Source organism: Anastrepha ludens, chromosome 2 (genome assembly GCF_028408465.1).
Source record: "Anastrepha ludens isolate Willacy chromosome 2, idAnaLude1.1, whole genome shotgun sequence".
Classification (NCBI taxonomy): Eukaryota; Metazoa; Arthropoda; class Insecta; order Diptera; family Tephritidae; genus Anastrepha; species Anastrepha ludens.
In genome coordinates, this window is record NC_071498.1 from 40,113,631 (window position 1) to 40,131,685 (window position 18,055).

Here is an 18,055-nt window from a genome sequence, read left to right on the forward strand (position 1 = left end):
CCAAATTTGGCAGTCGATATGATAGCTCAGGGGTTAAATTCATCGCATGGAACAGTTCACAGGCACCTAGTTCAGTTGGGAAAGGTTTCAAAGCTGGGAAAATGGGTTCCACATAGACTTTCCGTCGCTAACCTTCAGCAGAGAGTGAATGTGTGTTCTCAGCTGCTGCAACGGCTTGGAAATTAAAGTTTTTTGAACCATATCGTTGCTGGTGATGAAAAATGTGTCTTTACAATAATCCTGTTCGCAAACGCCAATGGTTAGATAAGGATGAAACACCAGAACCGACCCTTAGAGATGGCCTTCACGTCCAAGAAGATTCTCCTGTCTATTTGGTGGGATATGGCCGGTATTGATTATTATGAACTTCTGAAACCATACCAGACGGTTATGCTGATTATTATTCCCATCAGCTATCAAACCTGAATGATCCATTTAACAAAAATCGACCGTCTTTAGTGAATAGACGCAAAGTTTTGTTTCACCACGACAACGAAAGACTTCATAACGCAAGGCAAACAATAGGTAAGCTCGGATGGGAGCTAATGCCGCATCCATCATACTCTCCGGATAATGCACCTTGTGATTATCACCTTTTCCGTGGACTTAAATCCCATATGAGTAACAAGAACTACTCCTCAAAACAAGTTATAAAAAGGGATATCGAAGCGTATTTTGGCTCCAAAGACAAACAATTTTTTGAGCAGGGAAGTAAAAATTTGCCTAAACGTTGGGAAGACATTGTAAATAATTATGGAAAATATATTATTGATTAATAAATACTTTAAACATCTTCTTTATTAATTTTAAAACCACCTTTAAAAAACGCGCGAACTTATGGGCTGACCTCATACTAGATAATCTATACACTTTAGTTATCAACAATCTTCTACGCTTTGTCCAAAGCTCAGGATTGTTCAACCTGGAAGGTTAAATGTAGTCCAGCCTCTGCGGCTCACAACGGACCCATTTCGTGGTCTAAGTGGCATCGTTGTCTCTATGTGCGATGCGGCTGCCAAACCTATCCCATGACGCTATTAGGAGAAATTATATTTAAGTCTTCCCATAGGGTGATTAATTTTGCGCTTGCAAAAGATCTTAGCACAGAAGCCAATTTATGAATCTCATTCAAGATTTGAACTTTCCTCTTTTAGCACCTCAAACATATGCATAAACGCTGATTTGATTAATTAAAAATAAAAAAAAATCTTACAACTTGTGAAATTATTTATTTTCGCAACCAAGAATTTTCCCCACAAAGCACAATTCATTTCCAAGGGAATCAAAATGGGAAATCGACAAAAAAAAAACAATTGAATGTTTTCCGCTACATTTGAAGTGCACATTTTTCCTTGCTTCATTTAAAGACCTTTGATCGCATTATAAACATAATTCATTTTATATGCAACGAAAGGAAAATAAGTGCAAAATAACTCTAAACAAATATATTTTTTAAGGTAAAAATAATGAATAAAAAATAAAGAGAATTATAAGACTAAATCCTATCAAATGTAACTAGTTGTGGAATAGACTCTTTGTGTACGTGCGACATATGTTCCCTGTATTCTGCTTATAATTTAAAACTTGGAGAGCACTGCAAACTGAAAGCTCTTACCGTAGCAGTTCACTATAACTCCAATATCCTCACTCTGCCAACTTCTTCCTTCGTGGTTGTATTAAGGTAAACGAAAAAAAATCACAAATCTCATACAATGTAACATTTGCGCGAAATGAAAATTACTGATTAGAAAATTCATATAATTTCGCAAACGATTTACGTAGTTTAATGGATTCTTAGAGGTGGATTATTGAGATTGAAGTACCCATTCAACATTCTTAGCCAAAAATCAAAATGTTCATATGTGTGTGCGTATGTGTGTAAGTTGCTTGGTAGGTATTAAAGAATGGCAATTGCAAATAGTTGCTCCCTAGCGTACACACACACGGCAACTCAGTGTGAAAGTGAGGGTGAGAAAAGGCAGACAGTGACTGGTGATGGACAGCAGTTGAATAGGAACGAGCAAAGAAAGAAAACCAAATCAAACTGCCTGCAATGTGAATACTATGAAGTGAAGGTGTAATAATAGGGAGGTACGCGGGTATGGCGAGCGGAAATTAAAGGTGAGGAAATAAACTTATAACCGCATAGGACAACATAACATACATATATGGTAAACAACATTATACACATGCATGCATAGAATATGTTGCCAGGAGCTGCAGCTGGAGGAATAGTAACGTGGTAATAGTTGTTATTGAAATTCTTTTTTTTGTTTGTTTTTGTTGTGTTGCTGTTGTTTATAGTGGGTGCTGTTCAACTGTGATAGTTATTAAATCAAAAGCATAGACTCACACACACACACAGGCATGCCTACATGCACATACTTACATCCAATACACTGGGTTTTGGTGCGAGTGAAATATTCCAAAGCTCCGAACGCAAGCCGACAGCTGGGTGGATGTTGTAACATAAATGCTGAAGATTATGGAGTAGATGTTTATTATACGCATTCTCGAATGAAGAACGAATGATTGGCGGTGCATTGCTTGCTAACTTTTCCTTGTATGAGTCCAAGCGAACAAGCAATGAATGGCTTCTTTCGATCTCTACTCGTCTATTTTGATTGTTTGTGCGATGTGTATTGTTGATTGCTTGCTAAACTGAATAGAAAACTGTAACTACATATCACACGACTGCCCTGCTATGTTTTGGGCTGAGGTGAGGTCAAGTAGGAGTTAAAGGCTGCACTTGGCCATAACTGCCATGCCACTACTGGCTTGGCGTTTGGTTCTAAATGCACGCGTGTTTTGAACGTAACATCGGAATTTGAATATTTTCAATGAGAGCAGCAAGTTAGGGAAGGGAAAATGAAAGAAAATGAAAAAGAAGAAACTTCATTTGTCCACTATTGCTGATGAAATCAAGTTCGGGGGAAAATATATATAAATATATTTTGGTATAGATCTGCTTCTTGTTTCTGCTGAAGTTTTAAACATTCGTGTACTCACCTTGGAAAAGCCTATATTTGGTGTTGGCGCATGATGTATTGAAATGTCATGCCGTTTGAAAACTAAAATGAATGAAAAGAAAAACAAAGCAAAAAATTAAGTCATGAAATGAATAAATAAAAAAATCAATAAATTAAAAATACAAAACAAACAAGTAAATAAAGTATTTTATGTACAATAACAAAATCATAAACAAACGCCTATAAGTTCAATGACTATTTTAGGGGGCACTAAGTCGAAAAATGTTAGCACATGTACTCCGCAAATCAATCGAAGTGTCGCGTGTGCATTAGTAAGCGCGTACACAGTATTTTTCGCAGATTCGCTATGCCGCACACTGCGGCCGATTCCCAAAAAGCTGGCCAAAAGTCGAAAAAAAAGTTTCTAGATAGAGTTTTTTTGTCTTTGGGTTGGCTACAGTAATGCCTTGAGTAGTGAAAACCGTTCATAGCAACGTCATGTACCCTAAGTATCCTCTGTAATTTCAGTCGCAACGTGGCCTTCGTTTGAGCATCGTATTACTGTCGATGAATAGTGAAAGTTGTACACATTTGAAAGATTTTGTAATGGAGTAAATTGAACAAAACCAAATGGAATCATCTTCGGAAGGTTAGTAAAATACGAGAAATCTTTAGTACATATCAATACCTCGACACAATATTTTTAGCTGCAGCAATACGTACATAGATACATTTTTTGCAATTTTTTTTATAAAATTTGAGCTTTCGAACTGTATAGTAATACAATGCTGCTTTGAAACCTATTAAAGGTTACTCAAAAAAGTAATGGTTACTGAATAAAACAAGATTCAGCTGCTACCACTTGCTACCTTGCGACCCTGAAAACATATAAATTTACATGCATCTTGGTTATGTTCTTGAATATACGCTATTTCACGTGAGGGAGTGGCCAATAGGGGTGGAAGGGGGTGGATTTTCAAAATTTTAAAATCAAATTCGTAATCAGCGACCCCGAAAACATAAATTAACATGCATCTTGATTATGTTCTAGAATATACGCTATTTCACGTGAGGGAGTGGCCAATAGGGGTGGAAGGGGGTGGATTTTCAAAATTTTAAGATCAAATTCGTAATCAGCGACCCCGAAAACATATAAATTAACATGCATCTTAATTATGTTCTAGAATATACGCTATTTCACGTGAGGGGGTGGCCAATAGGGGTGGAAGGGGGTGGATTTTCAAAAATTTAAGATCAAATTCGTAATCAGCGACCCCGATAACCCCCGAGTAAGAAATTTTGAATCAATTACTTAATTTTTTGAGTTTTGGCCAGCTTTTCGGGAATCGGCCGCACTGTGTGCCGTGAAAGTTTCTAGGGGAGTTCCATTAATTTTTCGAATTAAAATAAAATTCGGAAAATTAAATTCCATTAATTTTCGAAATTTATTAAAATTCGCGAAATGTTTGGCATTACTGCTCCTAACTTCTAATAAAATGCATTTCATTTTGAGTTTGAAAAAAAAACGAGCTTTAGCGGGCAATGCACAATAAAATAAATAAGTGATAGAAAGCTAACAATTAAAAAAACAAAATACAAAATACTGTGGGAATTGGGAAAATATGTGGCTGAAACAACACTTAATCAAAAAAATACAAAAAATGATTACTACAAAAAAAAATATATATTTACCTACAACAAGTCAACGAAACCGATAAGAAATACTGAATAAATAACTATAATTGAGCAAAAGCCAATTAAATGCTTGTCAAGTGCTGTAATGCAAAATATTGAGAGTTATAATCATTTTTTGTCACTAGATAAGTTTTCAATGAAACAAATATTCATGATTGAAAAACGAATAAAATCTGGCTTTACATGTGTAAATTTTATGCTCGAACGGAAACAAAAAAATATTAAATCAATATATTTTTTAATACTAAACAAAACATAAACATACATACATAAATATAAATGCTAAAGCAAAGGCCATGCTGTCGACAACAATACCAACAACAATGACAACGACAATCATAGTAATAAAACTCTGTGTTCAACATAGTAATAATAGCAAAGTTGGCAAAACGAAAGCGTTCTGTCAATAATTTATTACTTATGCACAGATGTTTGACAAAACAAAAAAATTGTTGTTGCTATTTTGTGAAACAAACGTAGTAAGCACGCCACAGATGTTAAGCGGCGTCTCTAGATTATTGTTATTGGTGACGGTCGGCCATTGCTGCAGCAAGCGAACAGCGGCAAATGTTCGTCCGACTCCGTAACTCAAAAAAAACGAAGCAAAAATAAATACAAAAAACAGATATAGGTACATAAATGTATTGTATATTAGTAAAAAAATAAATGTAATAAAAAGTGTTGAAAATACTAAAACTATAAACGGATTACTCAAAAAATAATAAATAAATAATTACAAAGTGCATAAAATTATTAAACAACCATCGCTGACCACAACAACATCCGTTTGAGCATGCACCCTGCTGCTGTGGTTAGATTTCTCAGTGTACACATAAATTATTACAATGTGCAATGTAATCGTAGCTTTTTCTTTCAAACTAACAAAGTTCCACCCACGGAATACTTTAAATAGGTCTAAGAAATTACAAGGTGAAGTCCAAAATAAACAAGACTGAGCTAAAATAGAAACGACAGGAGCTTTGTTCTGATAACTTCCAGTTCATTTATTCAAAATAGTCCCGTGTGGTCTCGATACACTGTTTTGCGCTATTTAAAAGCTTTTCAAAAGAGTGTTGCAGGTCATTGACCGGAATGTCCTTCAGGATGTCGGTACAATTCTTTCGGATGACCTTTACGGACGCAAAACGTTTTTCTTTTCATGGCCAAATGCAATTTTCCGAATAGGTAGAAGTCACAGGGAGCCATATCAGGCGAATACGGTGAGCGACTGATGGTAAAAATGCGATTTGTAGTCATAAGAGTGGATCGATGAGATGGTGCATTATCATGCAATGAGCGCCAGTTTCTTCCTTCGCGGTATTCACGGCGAATTCGACGAATGCGATGCAACAAATGCTTCGAAACGCCAAGATAGAAAATTGTATTAACGGTTTGGCTCATTGGCACGAGCTCGTTGTGTACAGTCCCCTTGAAATCGTAAAAACAAATGAGCATCGATATGATTTTTGACCTCTCTAATTGCGATTTTTTTGGTGGTGGCTCGTCTGGGGCCTTCCATTTGGCACTTTGACGCTTAGTTTCAGGTTCATGTTGGAAACACCACGTTTCATCACCAGTTACAATGTTGTAAAGGAAGTTCTCGTCTTTTCTCGCCACCTTAAGAGCGGTCTTTCGAATGTTGATTTCTGAGCAATTTTTGGTCCTCAGTTAACTTGTGCGGAATGAAACATTGACAGACCTTTCGTAAGTCCAAATGATCAGTTAAAATGCGATGAATCGATGTTTTGGAGATATTCAACTCCGATTCCATGAATTTCATGATTTCGTTTCATTTTTGATAAATTTACGAACAATTTGATGGAGTTTTCGGCGATTACTGATTTTGGGAGGCCCGTATGTTCATTGGCATTTATGTCCTCACAACCATCTCTGAAACGTGTAAACCACTCATGAACTCTGGCACGAGATAGACAATCATTGCCATACACTTTTTTCATCAATTCAAACGTTTCGGTAAACGTTTGACCGATTTTAAAACAAAATTTGTTATTAACTCTTTGTTCGAAACTTATTTTTGTGCCGATCATACAAACATACTGACAGTGTAGATGCAATAACTTCGCTTCCACTGAACCGAATGTCTCCAAGCTTTCACTGGAAGTCAGCGAGGGATATAACTTCTTACGTACTAACTCATTAAAAGATGGCGCCATCAAAAACATTTGTATGACACCAGAATCGTTTATTTTGGACTTCACCACCACCAGAATTGTTTATTTTGGAGTTGACCATTTTTTTATATGGAAGCAAATGACTAGCCCCGTTAGCGGACAACAAATTGTAAAAACTCAACGGTATTTTGTAGCTACTTTCGACTTGCACTTTATTATACTAGAATGCAATGGACTGTAAAACTACATACCAAAAATTAGTCCTCATTAAAATGAATTCATAAGAATTCATTAGAAATTCAAAATTTTGGTAAATATGACAAACTTTCATGAGTTTTATAATAATTCAGCAATATTTGAAAACAAAACGAGTCATATAGTTTTTGTAGTACGATGAATTAAACTTTTATAAAAAATTTATATATATTAATCCCGTTTCGGCCCAAAACGCCATTCATTAAGATACACTTTTTTTTTAATAACAGTCCTAATACGGCCTAGGAACGATTAATATGCAAAGAAATTTTTAAAAAGGGGTTTACAGTGAAAAATACAAAATACTCAAATTTGTGCAATATATTGTACCGTAAAGGACCCAAAAATTAAAGTATAACTACATTATAGTTCATGTTTTCATTAAAAAAAAAATATTTAATTCAATGTGTTTTTACATAAAAACTCATTGGAAATAATCTTTTAAAAAAATATATGTTTATAGTTTGTGAAAAAAGAAGAAACAATTTTTTTCTGAATCGATGCATAGAGGGATATTGCACTGGAATCACTTGAGCCGAGCCCCTCCTCCTGTTTGTGCTGAGCCATTTGCTGTTTTTCCACAAATGTAGAGACCTGTAGTTTTAAGCCGACTCCGAATGATGGATGGTTTTTTATGAGGAGCTTTTCATGGTAGAAATCCAGTTAGAGATTTGTCATTGGCGTTTCTTATTATTTGGGGCTTCGAGCCCAGGGTATCGAACTTGGGCACTACCGCAAAGTTGTACTGTAATAACCCATTCTTCAGCTACGCCGACCAAAATGAAAATCTTATACCAGTTTTTAATATTAACATTTCTTTTTAACATATAATTTATATAATATATAATATATAATATATAATATATAACATATCATTATGTATCACGTGGTTTTCTACGAGCTTAAAAACTTAAAATGATAATACAAAGCAGAAATATTGTTGGAATGAATTTCTTTGTATAGAGATTCCATGGGCTAATACGACTAACCTGGGCCATTCGATCAGTCCAAGTTTGGAATACTTTTTCCATATGCTAGTTCGTTCTCATGCAGGTAAAAACACCCTTTATTATTGGTTTAAGTAGGAAAAATTTAATGTTTTCATGCCACTGATTATGCCTAAGCCCCTAAGGCTACATGATATTGAGTGATGCAGGAAAGTTTGAATCTGATAGAACTATAAGCGGCATATTCATTTAAGCTCGATCGGCGTGTTCTCTTATGAGTTATCTACGTAAAAAGACATAGGCTGATATTTGCTTCTAAAGGACCATAGCTCGCTAGTGGCAGGCTTGTTGAAGTTGCCCAAAAATACTAATGAATTCAATTGTAATTTTATAACAATTCTTTCTTTCTTTTTGTTGGCTTTGATTGCGCTTTCGACACCATGAATAGAAAAGCTATTTGGGAAGCACTAGAAATCAGTGGCGTACCGCATAAAATAACGTCCATCATCAAATATCTGTATTTTGAAGCAGAATGCAGTATTCTTTGCAAAGGGAAGAACAACGGGGATTCTGAAACAGCAAATGAACTGCGCCAAGGCTACGTTTAACTTCTTTACTGTTTATGCTAGTGCTGGATATGTTCCACGAATTAGCAAAGTTCGCGCAGTCATCTTCAATCTGAAAAATATCTGGGACTCCAATGTTATATCCCGAAACACCAAACTAAGGATCTTTAACACAAACATTCAATCAGTCCTTCTGCGAAAAAATGCTCGTTGTTATTAATAAATTCCTACACATAATCTGCCGAGTTTTCTGAGCAAGCCCCGCTTCAAATGAAGACCTCTACGCCCTCGTAAACGCTTTGCCCATCAACTTACAAATCAAAAGAGAGAATGGAGCGGTACTCGAAATACAATACCAATTGTTGCGCGTGGTCGACCAAAACTGACGTGGGTGCGAACGGTGTTTTTGTTCCACGAGTCAAATAAGGAGTTATGTATGTGACAGAAGGCGTTGGAAGAAGCTAGTCGCCACGCAATTCTCTGACTAAGAGCGGAACATTTTTCAATTGGCACACCAATTTTAAACCACACGTTGTAATTAATTATTGGATGTATTACTTTGAATTGCTCCAAGGAATAAGGAATATTAATATTTGTAATTTATATATATTAATTTTAGAATAAGTCACACCTATTTTGGGCTATAACAAGTTGTAGGATTTATACTTCCGCTTCAGAAGTGTAAAATCTCATCAAATATACACAAGAAGAAATCCACACTTTACAAATTTATTAGCAGCGGCATAGTGAATATCGCAAATTGCTGATAAGACTCCGATCGGCTTGGCTTGCGTGCACACATTTTCTTGCACAAGCAAGGCAAGCAAGTCAACACAGCAGCTTCAGGGCACTCACACTTTGAGACCGGCACATGCAGGTCTTACACTTTATCACTTACTATTTTCCTAACCGCAAGTGCAGTTTATTTGTTTTAGAGGTTCGAAAGCCTTTACCAGCAACGACAACTCATCAAAGCAAATTTAGAGCAAAAACTTCCGCTATTTAACTAAGCAGCTAAGTTTAGCCACTTGCCAATATGGACAGACTCAGAGATACGATTTTTTCACCAACACTTTTGTTAACTTTTCGCTGATTTGTGAATTTTCTGGCTCACTTGTTGGTCAAATAATTTGCTACGTATGCGATTTTCACGCACAAATGGTGGCCGCAAAAGAGGTGCAAAGCATTTTAACTGCAAAAAAAAAAACTGTATTTGCCACAAAAGTAAAGCATGTGTTAGTTGCAAACAAAACAAGGGCAAATATTTGCAAAAATACCCTCCAAATAAGAACAAAACCAAATAAACTGTGCGCACTTTCATGCAGCATTTCTGTTAGTTTTCTTGAGCCATCTGTTGGCCGCCTGAGTTCACAGCTTTTACAGCAATTTTCGCTTGTAAACACAAATTTTCGCAAGCATATTAAATTTTCCCAGCTGTGCTTCGGCGGCCACCACCAATATTTGTGCTTCCTTGTGTAACCAACAGCAGTCGGCGAAGACTGGCTTGATCTGCGCGCAATGCACACAATTCCAATTGGAGTGACCAGCAGTGATAGTTGGCAAATATTAGCAACAGTTGCTGCTGCCAGTTGCTGTAGCCGTTCATTGCCTACGTCTGCGTCCATCGCCCTCACACTTTCCTCTAGCCAGCATAGCACATTGCACCTTTTCTTGTAGTCTTCTTAGGCTGGTGGTTGTGATTTCTGTTTATTTGTAGGGTGAATGTTCTGTGGTGCTTTGGTGCGCAGCCGCCGAACGTTTGCTGAATGACTCTCCAGCAGCTGCCTTGCAGTTTTACAATATTTACTTTGTACGAGCTTGATTTTGGGCTCGAATCCTCTGCTTTGTATATTCGAGTGCATTAGGCCGAATCGACGCATTTATTATCCAACTGTATGGCTTATAATTCTTCGAAGCAAAAGTGGCTGATAAGGTTTACAAAAGTGGGGTAAGTAGGGCAAGGTCTAAAATAAATTGCAAAACTGCGTATAAGTTTTAATAAAGAGAAAATATATAATATATCTACCCAATAAGTTAGGTTAGGTTGAATAAGTGTATCTTAGAAAGAGTTAAATCGGCGGCTTAGTAGCCAGAAAAGATTTTCGGATTCCTATTTATATAAATCTTTAAACCAATCAGCGACTCCAGTGAGACGGTGCCTAAACTTTCCATATACTTGAAGTTCATTGTAATCTACAACATATCTGAAGCGGATTCTTCAACGTACAAATAAGTCCCAAGGAAAGTGCTGAACTCTTCCCCTAATCAACTCGTCACTTGTGCCATGTATACATAATGGAATGCTCAGACAGTTTTATGCTTTATGATCCACTGCTCGTTAGTATTCAGAGAATGTTTACTGAGACCACCTGGTGTATAAAGAACAAAAATTAAGATATCAATTCAAAGGGAGTCAAATTCTAAATAAGCAGTTTCTCGATGAAAGTCACTTCTGACTTAGGTCTTTTTACAGTTTTTCCTTTTCTTCTCCCTGATTAGTGCAACATCTGCTTAAGCAATTTGGCTGTGGGTATGAATAAGCCAAATCTATTTCTAGGCATTTATAAAAAAATAGCGCTTTTATACCAAACAACTTTTTCAATAAAAAAAAGATTATTTTTTTATAAAAATCGGGTTTTTCGTAATTATTAAAATTAAAACAAAGCAATGGTGAATTAAAAGTATGAAAACAGAGAATATAAATTTTAAGGAATTTTAGGCCTTTCTTAAACTCTTATCAACAAACACCTAACATCATCCCTGCTATCAACATCACTCTCAGTGCGAATTTCCATAAATGACATATCAGAAGTAACGTATTCTTCATCGATATTTCTAGTTATTTCTTATAATCAGTATCTTCTTTATCGGTGGCTCTTTTTAATCACCAATATAGATTTCTTAACACTGGATCAAGTTTCTCTCTTTTTTTGACGCCTTAAAAATATTTTTTTTTTCCAAAAAATAAAATGAATTAAATAAATACAAATAAAAAAAATTGTACCACGCGCTGCCTAATAGTAAGCCTTCGAATAAAAACAATTGTCGAAATTGACATCCTCGACCCAAACAACAGTAAGACACCATAACTTTTCAGCAAAACTCTTACTTTACTTGATAGAATTTTACTCAGTTTTTGCTGTGGAGAGTATACGAAAATCACCAGCTTTCAATATGTATGAAAACAACAAGATCTATCATCATCATCCATGTTGGCTGGACAACCCTGGTTGGGTCTTCGCCTGCTGCAGCGTATACCTCCTGGGTTTTCTGCCTTCGGCCTCCATGCCCATCACAAAAAATCTGCATCTTATTCAACACCCTCAATCCATTTGAACTGCAGGCGGCCCTTTCTTCTATATCTGTAACACTTTCTAAAGAGTATTTGTTTGGATGGGTAATCGGTATTAGTCCGTAATATTATATGGGACCTGCCCATTTCAATCAGTTGGTCATTATTGCGATTATTACAGAGTTTTTTCGAGTTGATGAGTGCAGAGCTTCCGCCATTCACCTTTATCACATATCGCGCCAAAGATTTTTCGCAAAACTTTCCTTTCAAAGATCAGCAGCTGTTTATCCGCATCTCTGAGTGACCATGTTTCACTGCAATATATCAAAGTGGGAATAATAATTGAGCGGTACAATTAAATCACCGTTCTCCTGTATAGAAGGCAGCTCTTTAAGTGATTGCGCAGAGAGAAATAGCAGCGGTTCGCCAAAAGAAGTTGAAAAAATCGCTTTAGTTTGGGTCTGTTTATTGCTAAACCCATATTTTTGGCTTTTGCCCTATCTATAATTTCTAAGCGTCTTTCAAACCAGATTTAAAGCCCAATCATTTTTTTGGGATTTTGTTATAGGAGATTTTTATTTACTCTATTCCAAAAGAACTGGTTTCCTAAAAACCAATCCGCTCTAATATATGGGCACACATTCATACATAATATAACAAAAATATTACTTTTTTTTTAATTTTAGTTTTGCTCGTTTTTCTCAATTTTCTATTATTTATTTGTGCGATCTTCTTACTCGACTGTCGGTAATTACGAAAATTGTTTTTCAAATTAGTGTGTGGCTTACAACTGAGTGATATTCGCTTGAGCAGCCACACAATCCTACATACCTATGAATGGCTGTGTGTGCTTTTATGTCTGTGCAACGTCGTTTTATGTATGTTTGTAAAAGTGTGCATTTTAGGTAGTTTACTTTTCAGTTGTTGTTTTTTATACCTTTGTTATTGTAACAAACATTTATTCTTAGGAATGCACATTTGCAGATCTTTTTTTTGGTGTTATGATAGTTAGCAAGTACATATACATACATACGGCTGGGCTCTAACAGGCAAAGTACTATAAATTATCAAATGAACAAGAAAATGTTTGAAGATACATACTAACATACATATATATGAGTTTTCTCTAACAAAAATTGCAGGCAACTAAAGCTTATTAGCTGAAAATGCTGGGTAATGAGCGTCCAAGTGCTTAGATCACACGCTGCTGATCTTTACCTTAAGCTTCATGCCACATATGTACATGTGTGTGCATGTATGAGCACGCGTATGCATAGAACTAGTGAAGTTTTTGGTTATTTACAGCATGATTGGCTTAAATTAGTAAAATTCTCATAATTTTTGGCCAATTACATTTCCAATTACTGTTAGGCAGTTTATGTAAGGAGGAAAAAATGTAAAAAGGAGCAAAGAAAATGTGTTGCTTTAATATAAACAACGTCTCTCTTGATGTTAATATTTATCAACATTTCTTTCTAACTGACATTTATTTAATTGTTGAAATTTGATAATCTCTCTTTTTCGTACGAGAGCACAACACAAGCAAAAAACAAAAAACGTAGCTTGCCAACATACAGTGACTACTCCTGATTTGATTTTCTATATAAAAAAAAAACAAATACGCAAGAGAGAAAAATCTATTATACAGTTACTTGCATGCTCTTAAACTAGAACTTCATATCACTCGTACCTGCAACTGCAAGGTGGCGCAAAATTAATCTCCCTATGGGAAGATGTATAATTTTTGCCAATGGCGTCGTACGTCAATCATAGTTGACACTTGCGAACTAGCCAGTTGAAGTGTACAAACAGACAAGCAATGGAGCGCGTAAAGGTCTAAATAAAGGTGTCCATCACTCAAAATCATTTTTTATTAAGTAAAATAATAATGCAAAAACAAAATTGATGATTAATTTTGCGCCATTTTGTATATGAAAATACCTCCAAGACCGAAGTTGAAATTGCACAGAACGCCAGAAAGTAGCCCAATTTTCTGCTTTTTAAAGGCTTTTCAGAAGTTGGTGACAAACAGCTGGTGCGAGTGAATGCAGCAACGATGTAATCGATAGTTCTTCCTACATTTTGTATAAAGTTTTGCATAAAATTAGGGTAATCAGTCGAAATATGAGCGATAATATGTTTAGAAAGATGTTTTTTAGTTCTTTAGTTCTTTATAAAAATGTTACAATATCTAAAAATGTTTATATATAATCAAGAAATAAAAAAAAAAAAACAAATTAACTTAATTGTCGCATGTACTTGAATAAGTTCCAAAATGCTGCAAGCAAATTAAAGTTGTTTGAAATAAATGGTTTTATTTTCATCGGAATCATAAGGGGTGATTTTTTAGGTATTATCTTTTTAAACAGTTGGTTTAAACAGCTGACGCACGTTTCATGTTTTGTTTCACTGTCAAACATCTTCAGTTTGGTCTATAATTTAACCATGAATAGTCTTACAAACGAACAACGCTTGCAAATCATTGAATTTTATTATAAAAATGTGTGTTCTATTAAGAAAGTTTATCGCGCGTTTCTTCCATTTTATGGTCAGTTTAATCGACCCACTGAAGCGGCTATTCGAGCTATTGTGACTAAATTTAGAACTAAATTTACATTATTGGACATCAAACCACCAACACGCTTACGTAGAGTGCGAACTGAAGAAAATACCGCGCTGTATCGGCTAGTGTTAATGATGACCATGAATTATCGATTCGTCGCCGTTCGCAGCAATTGGGCCTCTGTTACTCAACAACGTGGAAAATTTTGCGAAATGATTTAGGTGTGAAGCCTTTCAAAATACAGCTGGTGCAAGAATTGAAACCGAACGACCTACCGCAACGCAGGTTTTTTGGTGAATGGGCTCTTGGAAAGTTGGCCGAAGATCCACTTTTTTATCGAAAAATTGTGTTCAGCGACGAAGATAATTTTTGGATCAATGGGTACGTAAATAAGCAGAATTGTCGATTTTGGAGTGAAGATCAGCCAGAAGAATTGCAAGAGCTACCAATGTATCCAGAAAAGGTCACAGTTTGGTGTGGTTTATGGGCTGGAGGTATCATTGGACCGTACTTCTTCAAATATGGTGTGAATCGTAACGTAATTGTGAATGGTGAGCGCTACCGTGAAACGATATCCAACTTTTTTTTGCCCAAAATGTAAGAGCTTGACTTGCATGGCATGAGGTTTCAGCAAGACGGTGCCACATGCCACACAGCACGCGTAACAATGGACTTGTTGAGAGGCGAGTTCGGTGAACATTTTATTTCACGTTCCGGACCTGTCAATTGGCCACCCAGATCGTGCGATATAACACCTTTAGATTATTTTTTGTGGGGCTATGTTAAAGCTCATGTCTATTCAGACAAGCCTGCTTCAACGAACGCTTTGGAAGACAACATTAGAGCATTTATATGTGAGGTACCGGCCGACACATTGGAAAAAGTATGCCAAAATTGGACTAAGGGGATGGACCATTTGGAGCGCAGTCACGGTCATCATTTCCATGAAATAATCTTCAAACATTAAATTATATGGACTGTACAATCGATTTAAATAAAAATTGAATGAATTTTTCTGAATTTTACGTGTGTTTTTTTGAAAAACTTTCCTATAGCTCTTAAAATTACCCTTTATTTCTTGAACCGATAAATTACTTGCTTGAACTTCTTTACACTTTTATATTTTACTCGGCATGCACATTTTAGTTACTTCTACGCTTCAGTATGTTATTTTACATCTAAGCGTAAAAAAAGTAACATCTTATTGGAACACAAGGTCGTCGATGTTTAGCTGAATAGTTTTTGCAAACAAGATTTCAGTCAGCATGGCTCGATAGCGCTCGGCCTGCACTGTAACAGCAGCTGCTTTCTCATTTCGAAATAAATAAGGACCGAAGATGCTGACAACGTGTAAATTGCGTTAAAATGGACGAAGTGCACTCTAAACTTCGCGAGCAGATATATTTTTTTCAAAGTAAATTTCTGTTATTTGGAAGCGTTTTTCTGGCGTGAACTTAGTTTGCCATTCTCAGCTGTCAAACCATATTTATCGATATACCCTCTGTCAAAAAATATCGTGAATTGCTCGTTTAAAAAGCGCGCCTTCAACATATGTCTAATTTGTTTCTTTTTGCTGGAATGTTGTTACAACTGTCTTCTATAGTATCGCAGAGTTTGAGCGTGATCTGTCAATTAGCTTGTTTTTGGCATTTAATTGTATCAGTCAACCGCAAGTGTGCTCTGCGATTTTTGCTATGAATAAAAATGTCGAACAAAGAATTTGTCTTAAGTTTTGCATTTTGAAGGGGATTTCGTATGCCGAATCATTGAAAATGTTGCACAAAGCCTATGGCGAGTGTGCTTTATCAAAAACACGGGTCTACGAGTGGTATAAGGCTTTTGCAGAGGGCTGAGAAGTCGTGGAAGATTTCCCCGGATCTGGTCGCCCATCAAAAATGTCGACAAAGCCATGGAAATGGTACTGGGAAACCATCATTTAAATTTGAGGGTGGTAGCTCGTGACCTTATCGTGTCTCACGAATCAATCCGCATCAATTGGGCTGCTCGACCCGTTCCAAGAGAGTTGAATTTCATGAAAAAAAATTCATCGGAAGACATGCTTAAGCAAGTAAACTCGGGCCAACGTTTATCCAACGACTGAATGGCGCTATCCACATGAGCCCAAACCCAAAAAATCACGTCAAAGTCGGTCAAAAGTGAAAGTCACGCTACTCGTTCTTTTATTATCATGGTGTTGTGCACTCGAAATTCGTTCCAAATGGTTCCAAAGTAAATAAATAATATTATTTGAAGTTATGCGACGTTCGAGAGAGAATGTGCGTGGGAAACAGCCCAATTTGTGGAAAGAAAACTCATGGATCTTGCACCATGATAACGCACCGTCTCACAAATCTCATACTGTGAACACTTTTTTGACCAAAAACTCGACATCGAACAACTACCGTATTCACCGGGATCGGCCCACTGTGACTTTCTCTTTTTCCCAAAACTTAAATTGCCACTCCGCGTACGCCGCTTTTAGACGATAGAGGCCATTAAGGAGAATTCGCGGAAAAAGCTGAAGAAGCTTTATTGACTGCACTAATAGTTGGCATTTGAATGGAGCCATTTTGAAGGCGACAAATAAATTTTGATGATTAAAAAATTATTTTGCGTTTTATTGAGCAATTCCCGGTTCCTTTTTGATAGAATATAGATAATTTCCATTTAGCTAAAAACACGCGATGCACCGAAAGAATTGTATGAATGGGTGACAACAGCATTATACAATTTGTTTTATAATTTTCTTTCTCCAGGAATATATTAAGCACAACGAGATTCAGGATTTTCTATTTTCAACAGCAAATGTTGTCCATCAAATACGTGGACTCCAGTCTTACAAGCCAGTCGACATTAGTAAGATCGAATGTAAAATATTCTCTGATGACGAAAACAGCATTTCGCAAAAGTGATTGAAAGTAGAAATTTTATATAATTGGCTATGAAGAATTTGTTAGGACAAAAGAAAAATTGTTAAGCCGTGTGTGTGTGTTTTCACGCGCTGCAATAAAAAAAGCCAGCTGCCCAACCCAAAAAAAAAAATATTTAATTAAGAAACAAAATTTTTGTCTTTTTTTTTATTGAGCCTAAAACATTTTTTTTTACTACAAAAATAATATATTACAATTGCTGACATTAATTAATATTATTTATCCTGGCTTGAAATTAGTAGGTTTTTACAGGGCCCCTATGAAGAATAGTTTAAAGTTAATGTTTTTAATAATGCATAGGGTAAATATTTTTGGTCACTTGCGAACAGCAATTAAAAATGAAGTTAAATAATATCGACTTGCAATCATTTCAAACCAAATTTACGGTTCTCCATTTTCTCATGGAAGGTCAAAGATTATATTCAAGGCGTTGGTTGAAGGCACGTGAAAATATTAAACGAAAAAAAAAAAAAATAAATAAAAATAGGTGGTTATTTTTTATTCATAGCAAAAATGTAGTTGGTAGCATTAGGAAAAACATTTTTTTTTTGTTTTTGGAGTATCCTTGTAGTGTACAAGGTGGCGCAAAATTAATCACTCTGTAGGAAGATTTATAGTTTTTGCAAGTATACGTCAATCATATGTGACACTAGTGAACTAGCCAGCTGCAGTAAATAAGCAGACAAGCAATAGAAAGATTAAAATA

At 35.9% G+C, this 18,055-nt stretch overlaps 1 protein-coding gene across 1 annotated transcript in view; it reads right to left on the reverse strand.

Moving 5' to 3' along the window:
• Positions 1 to 18,055, reverse strand: part of LOC128859152 (uncharacterized) — a 116,194-nt gene that overhangs the window by 72,648 nt on the left and 25,491 nt on the right. The window contains exon 3 of the mRNA XM_054095949.1: positions 3,010 to 3,071. Coding sequence (XP_053951924.1) covers positions 3,010 to 3,071 — 62 coding nt within the window. The remainder of the gene's footprint in view (positions 1 to 3,009; positions 3,072 to 18,055) is intronic.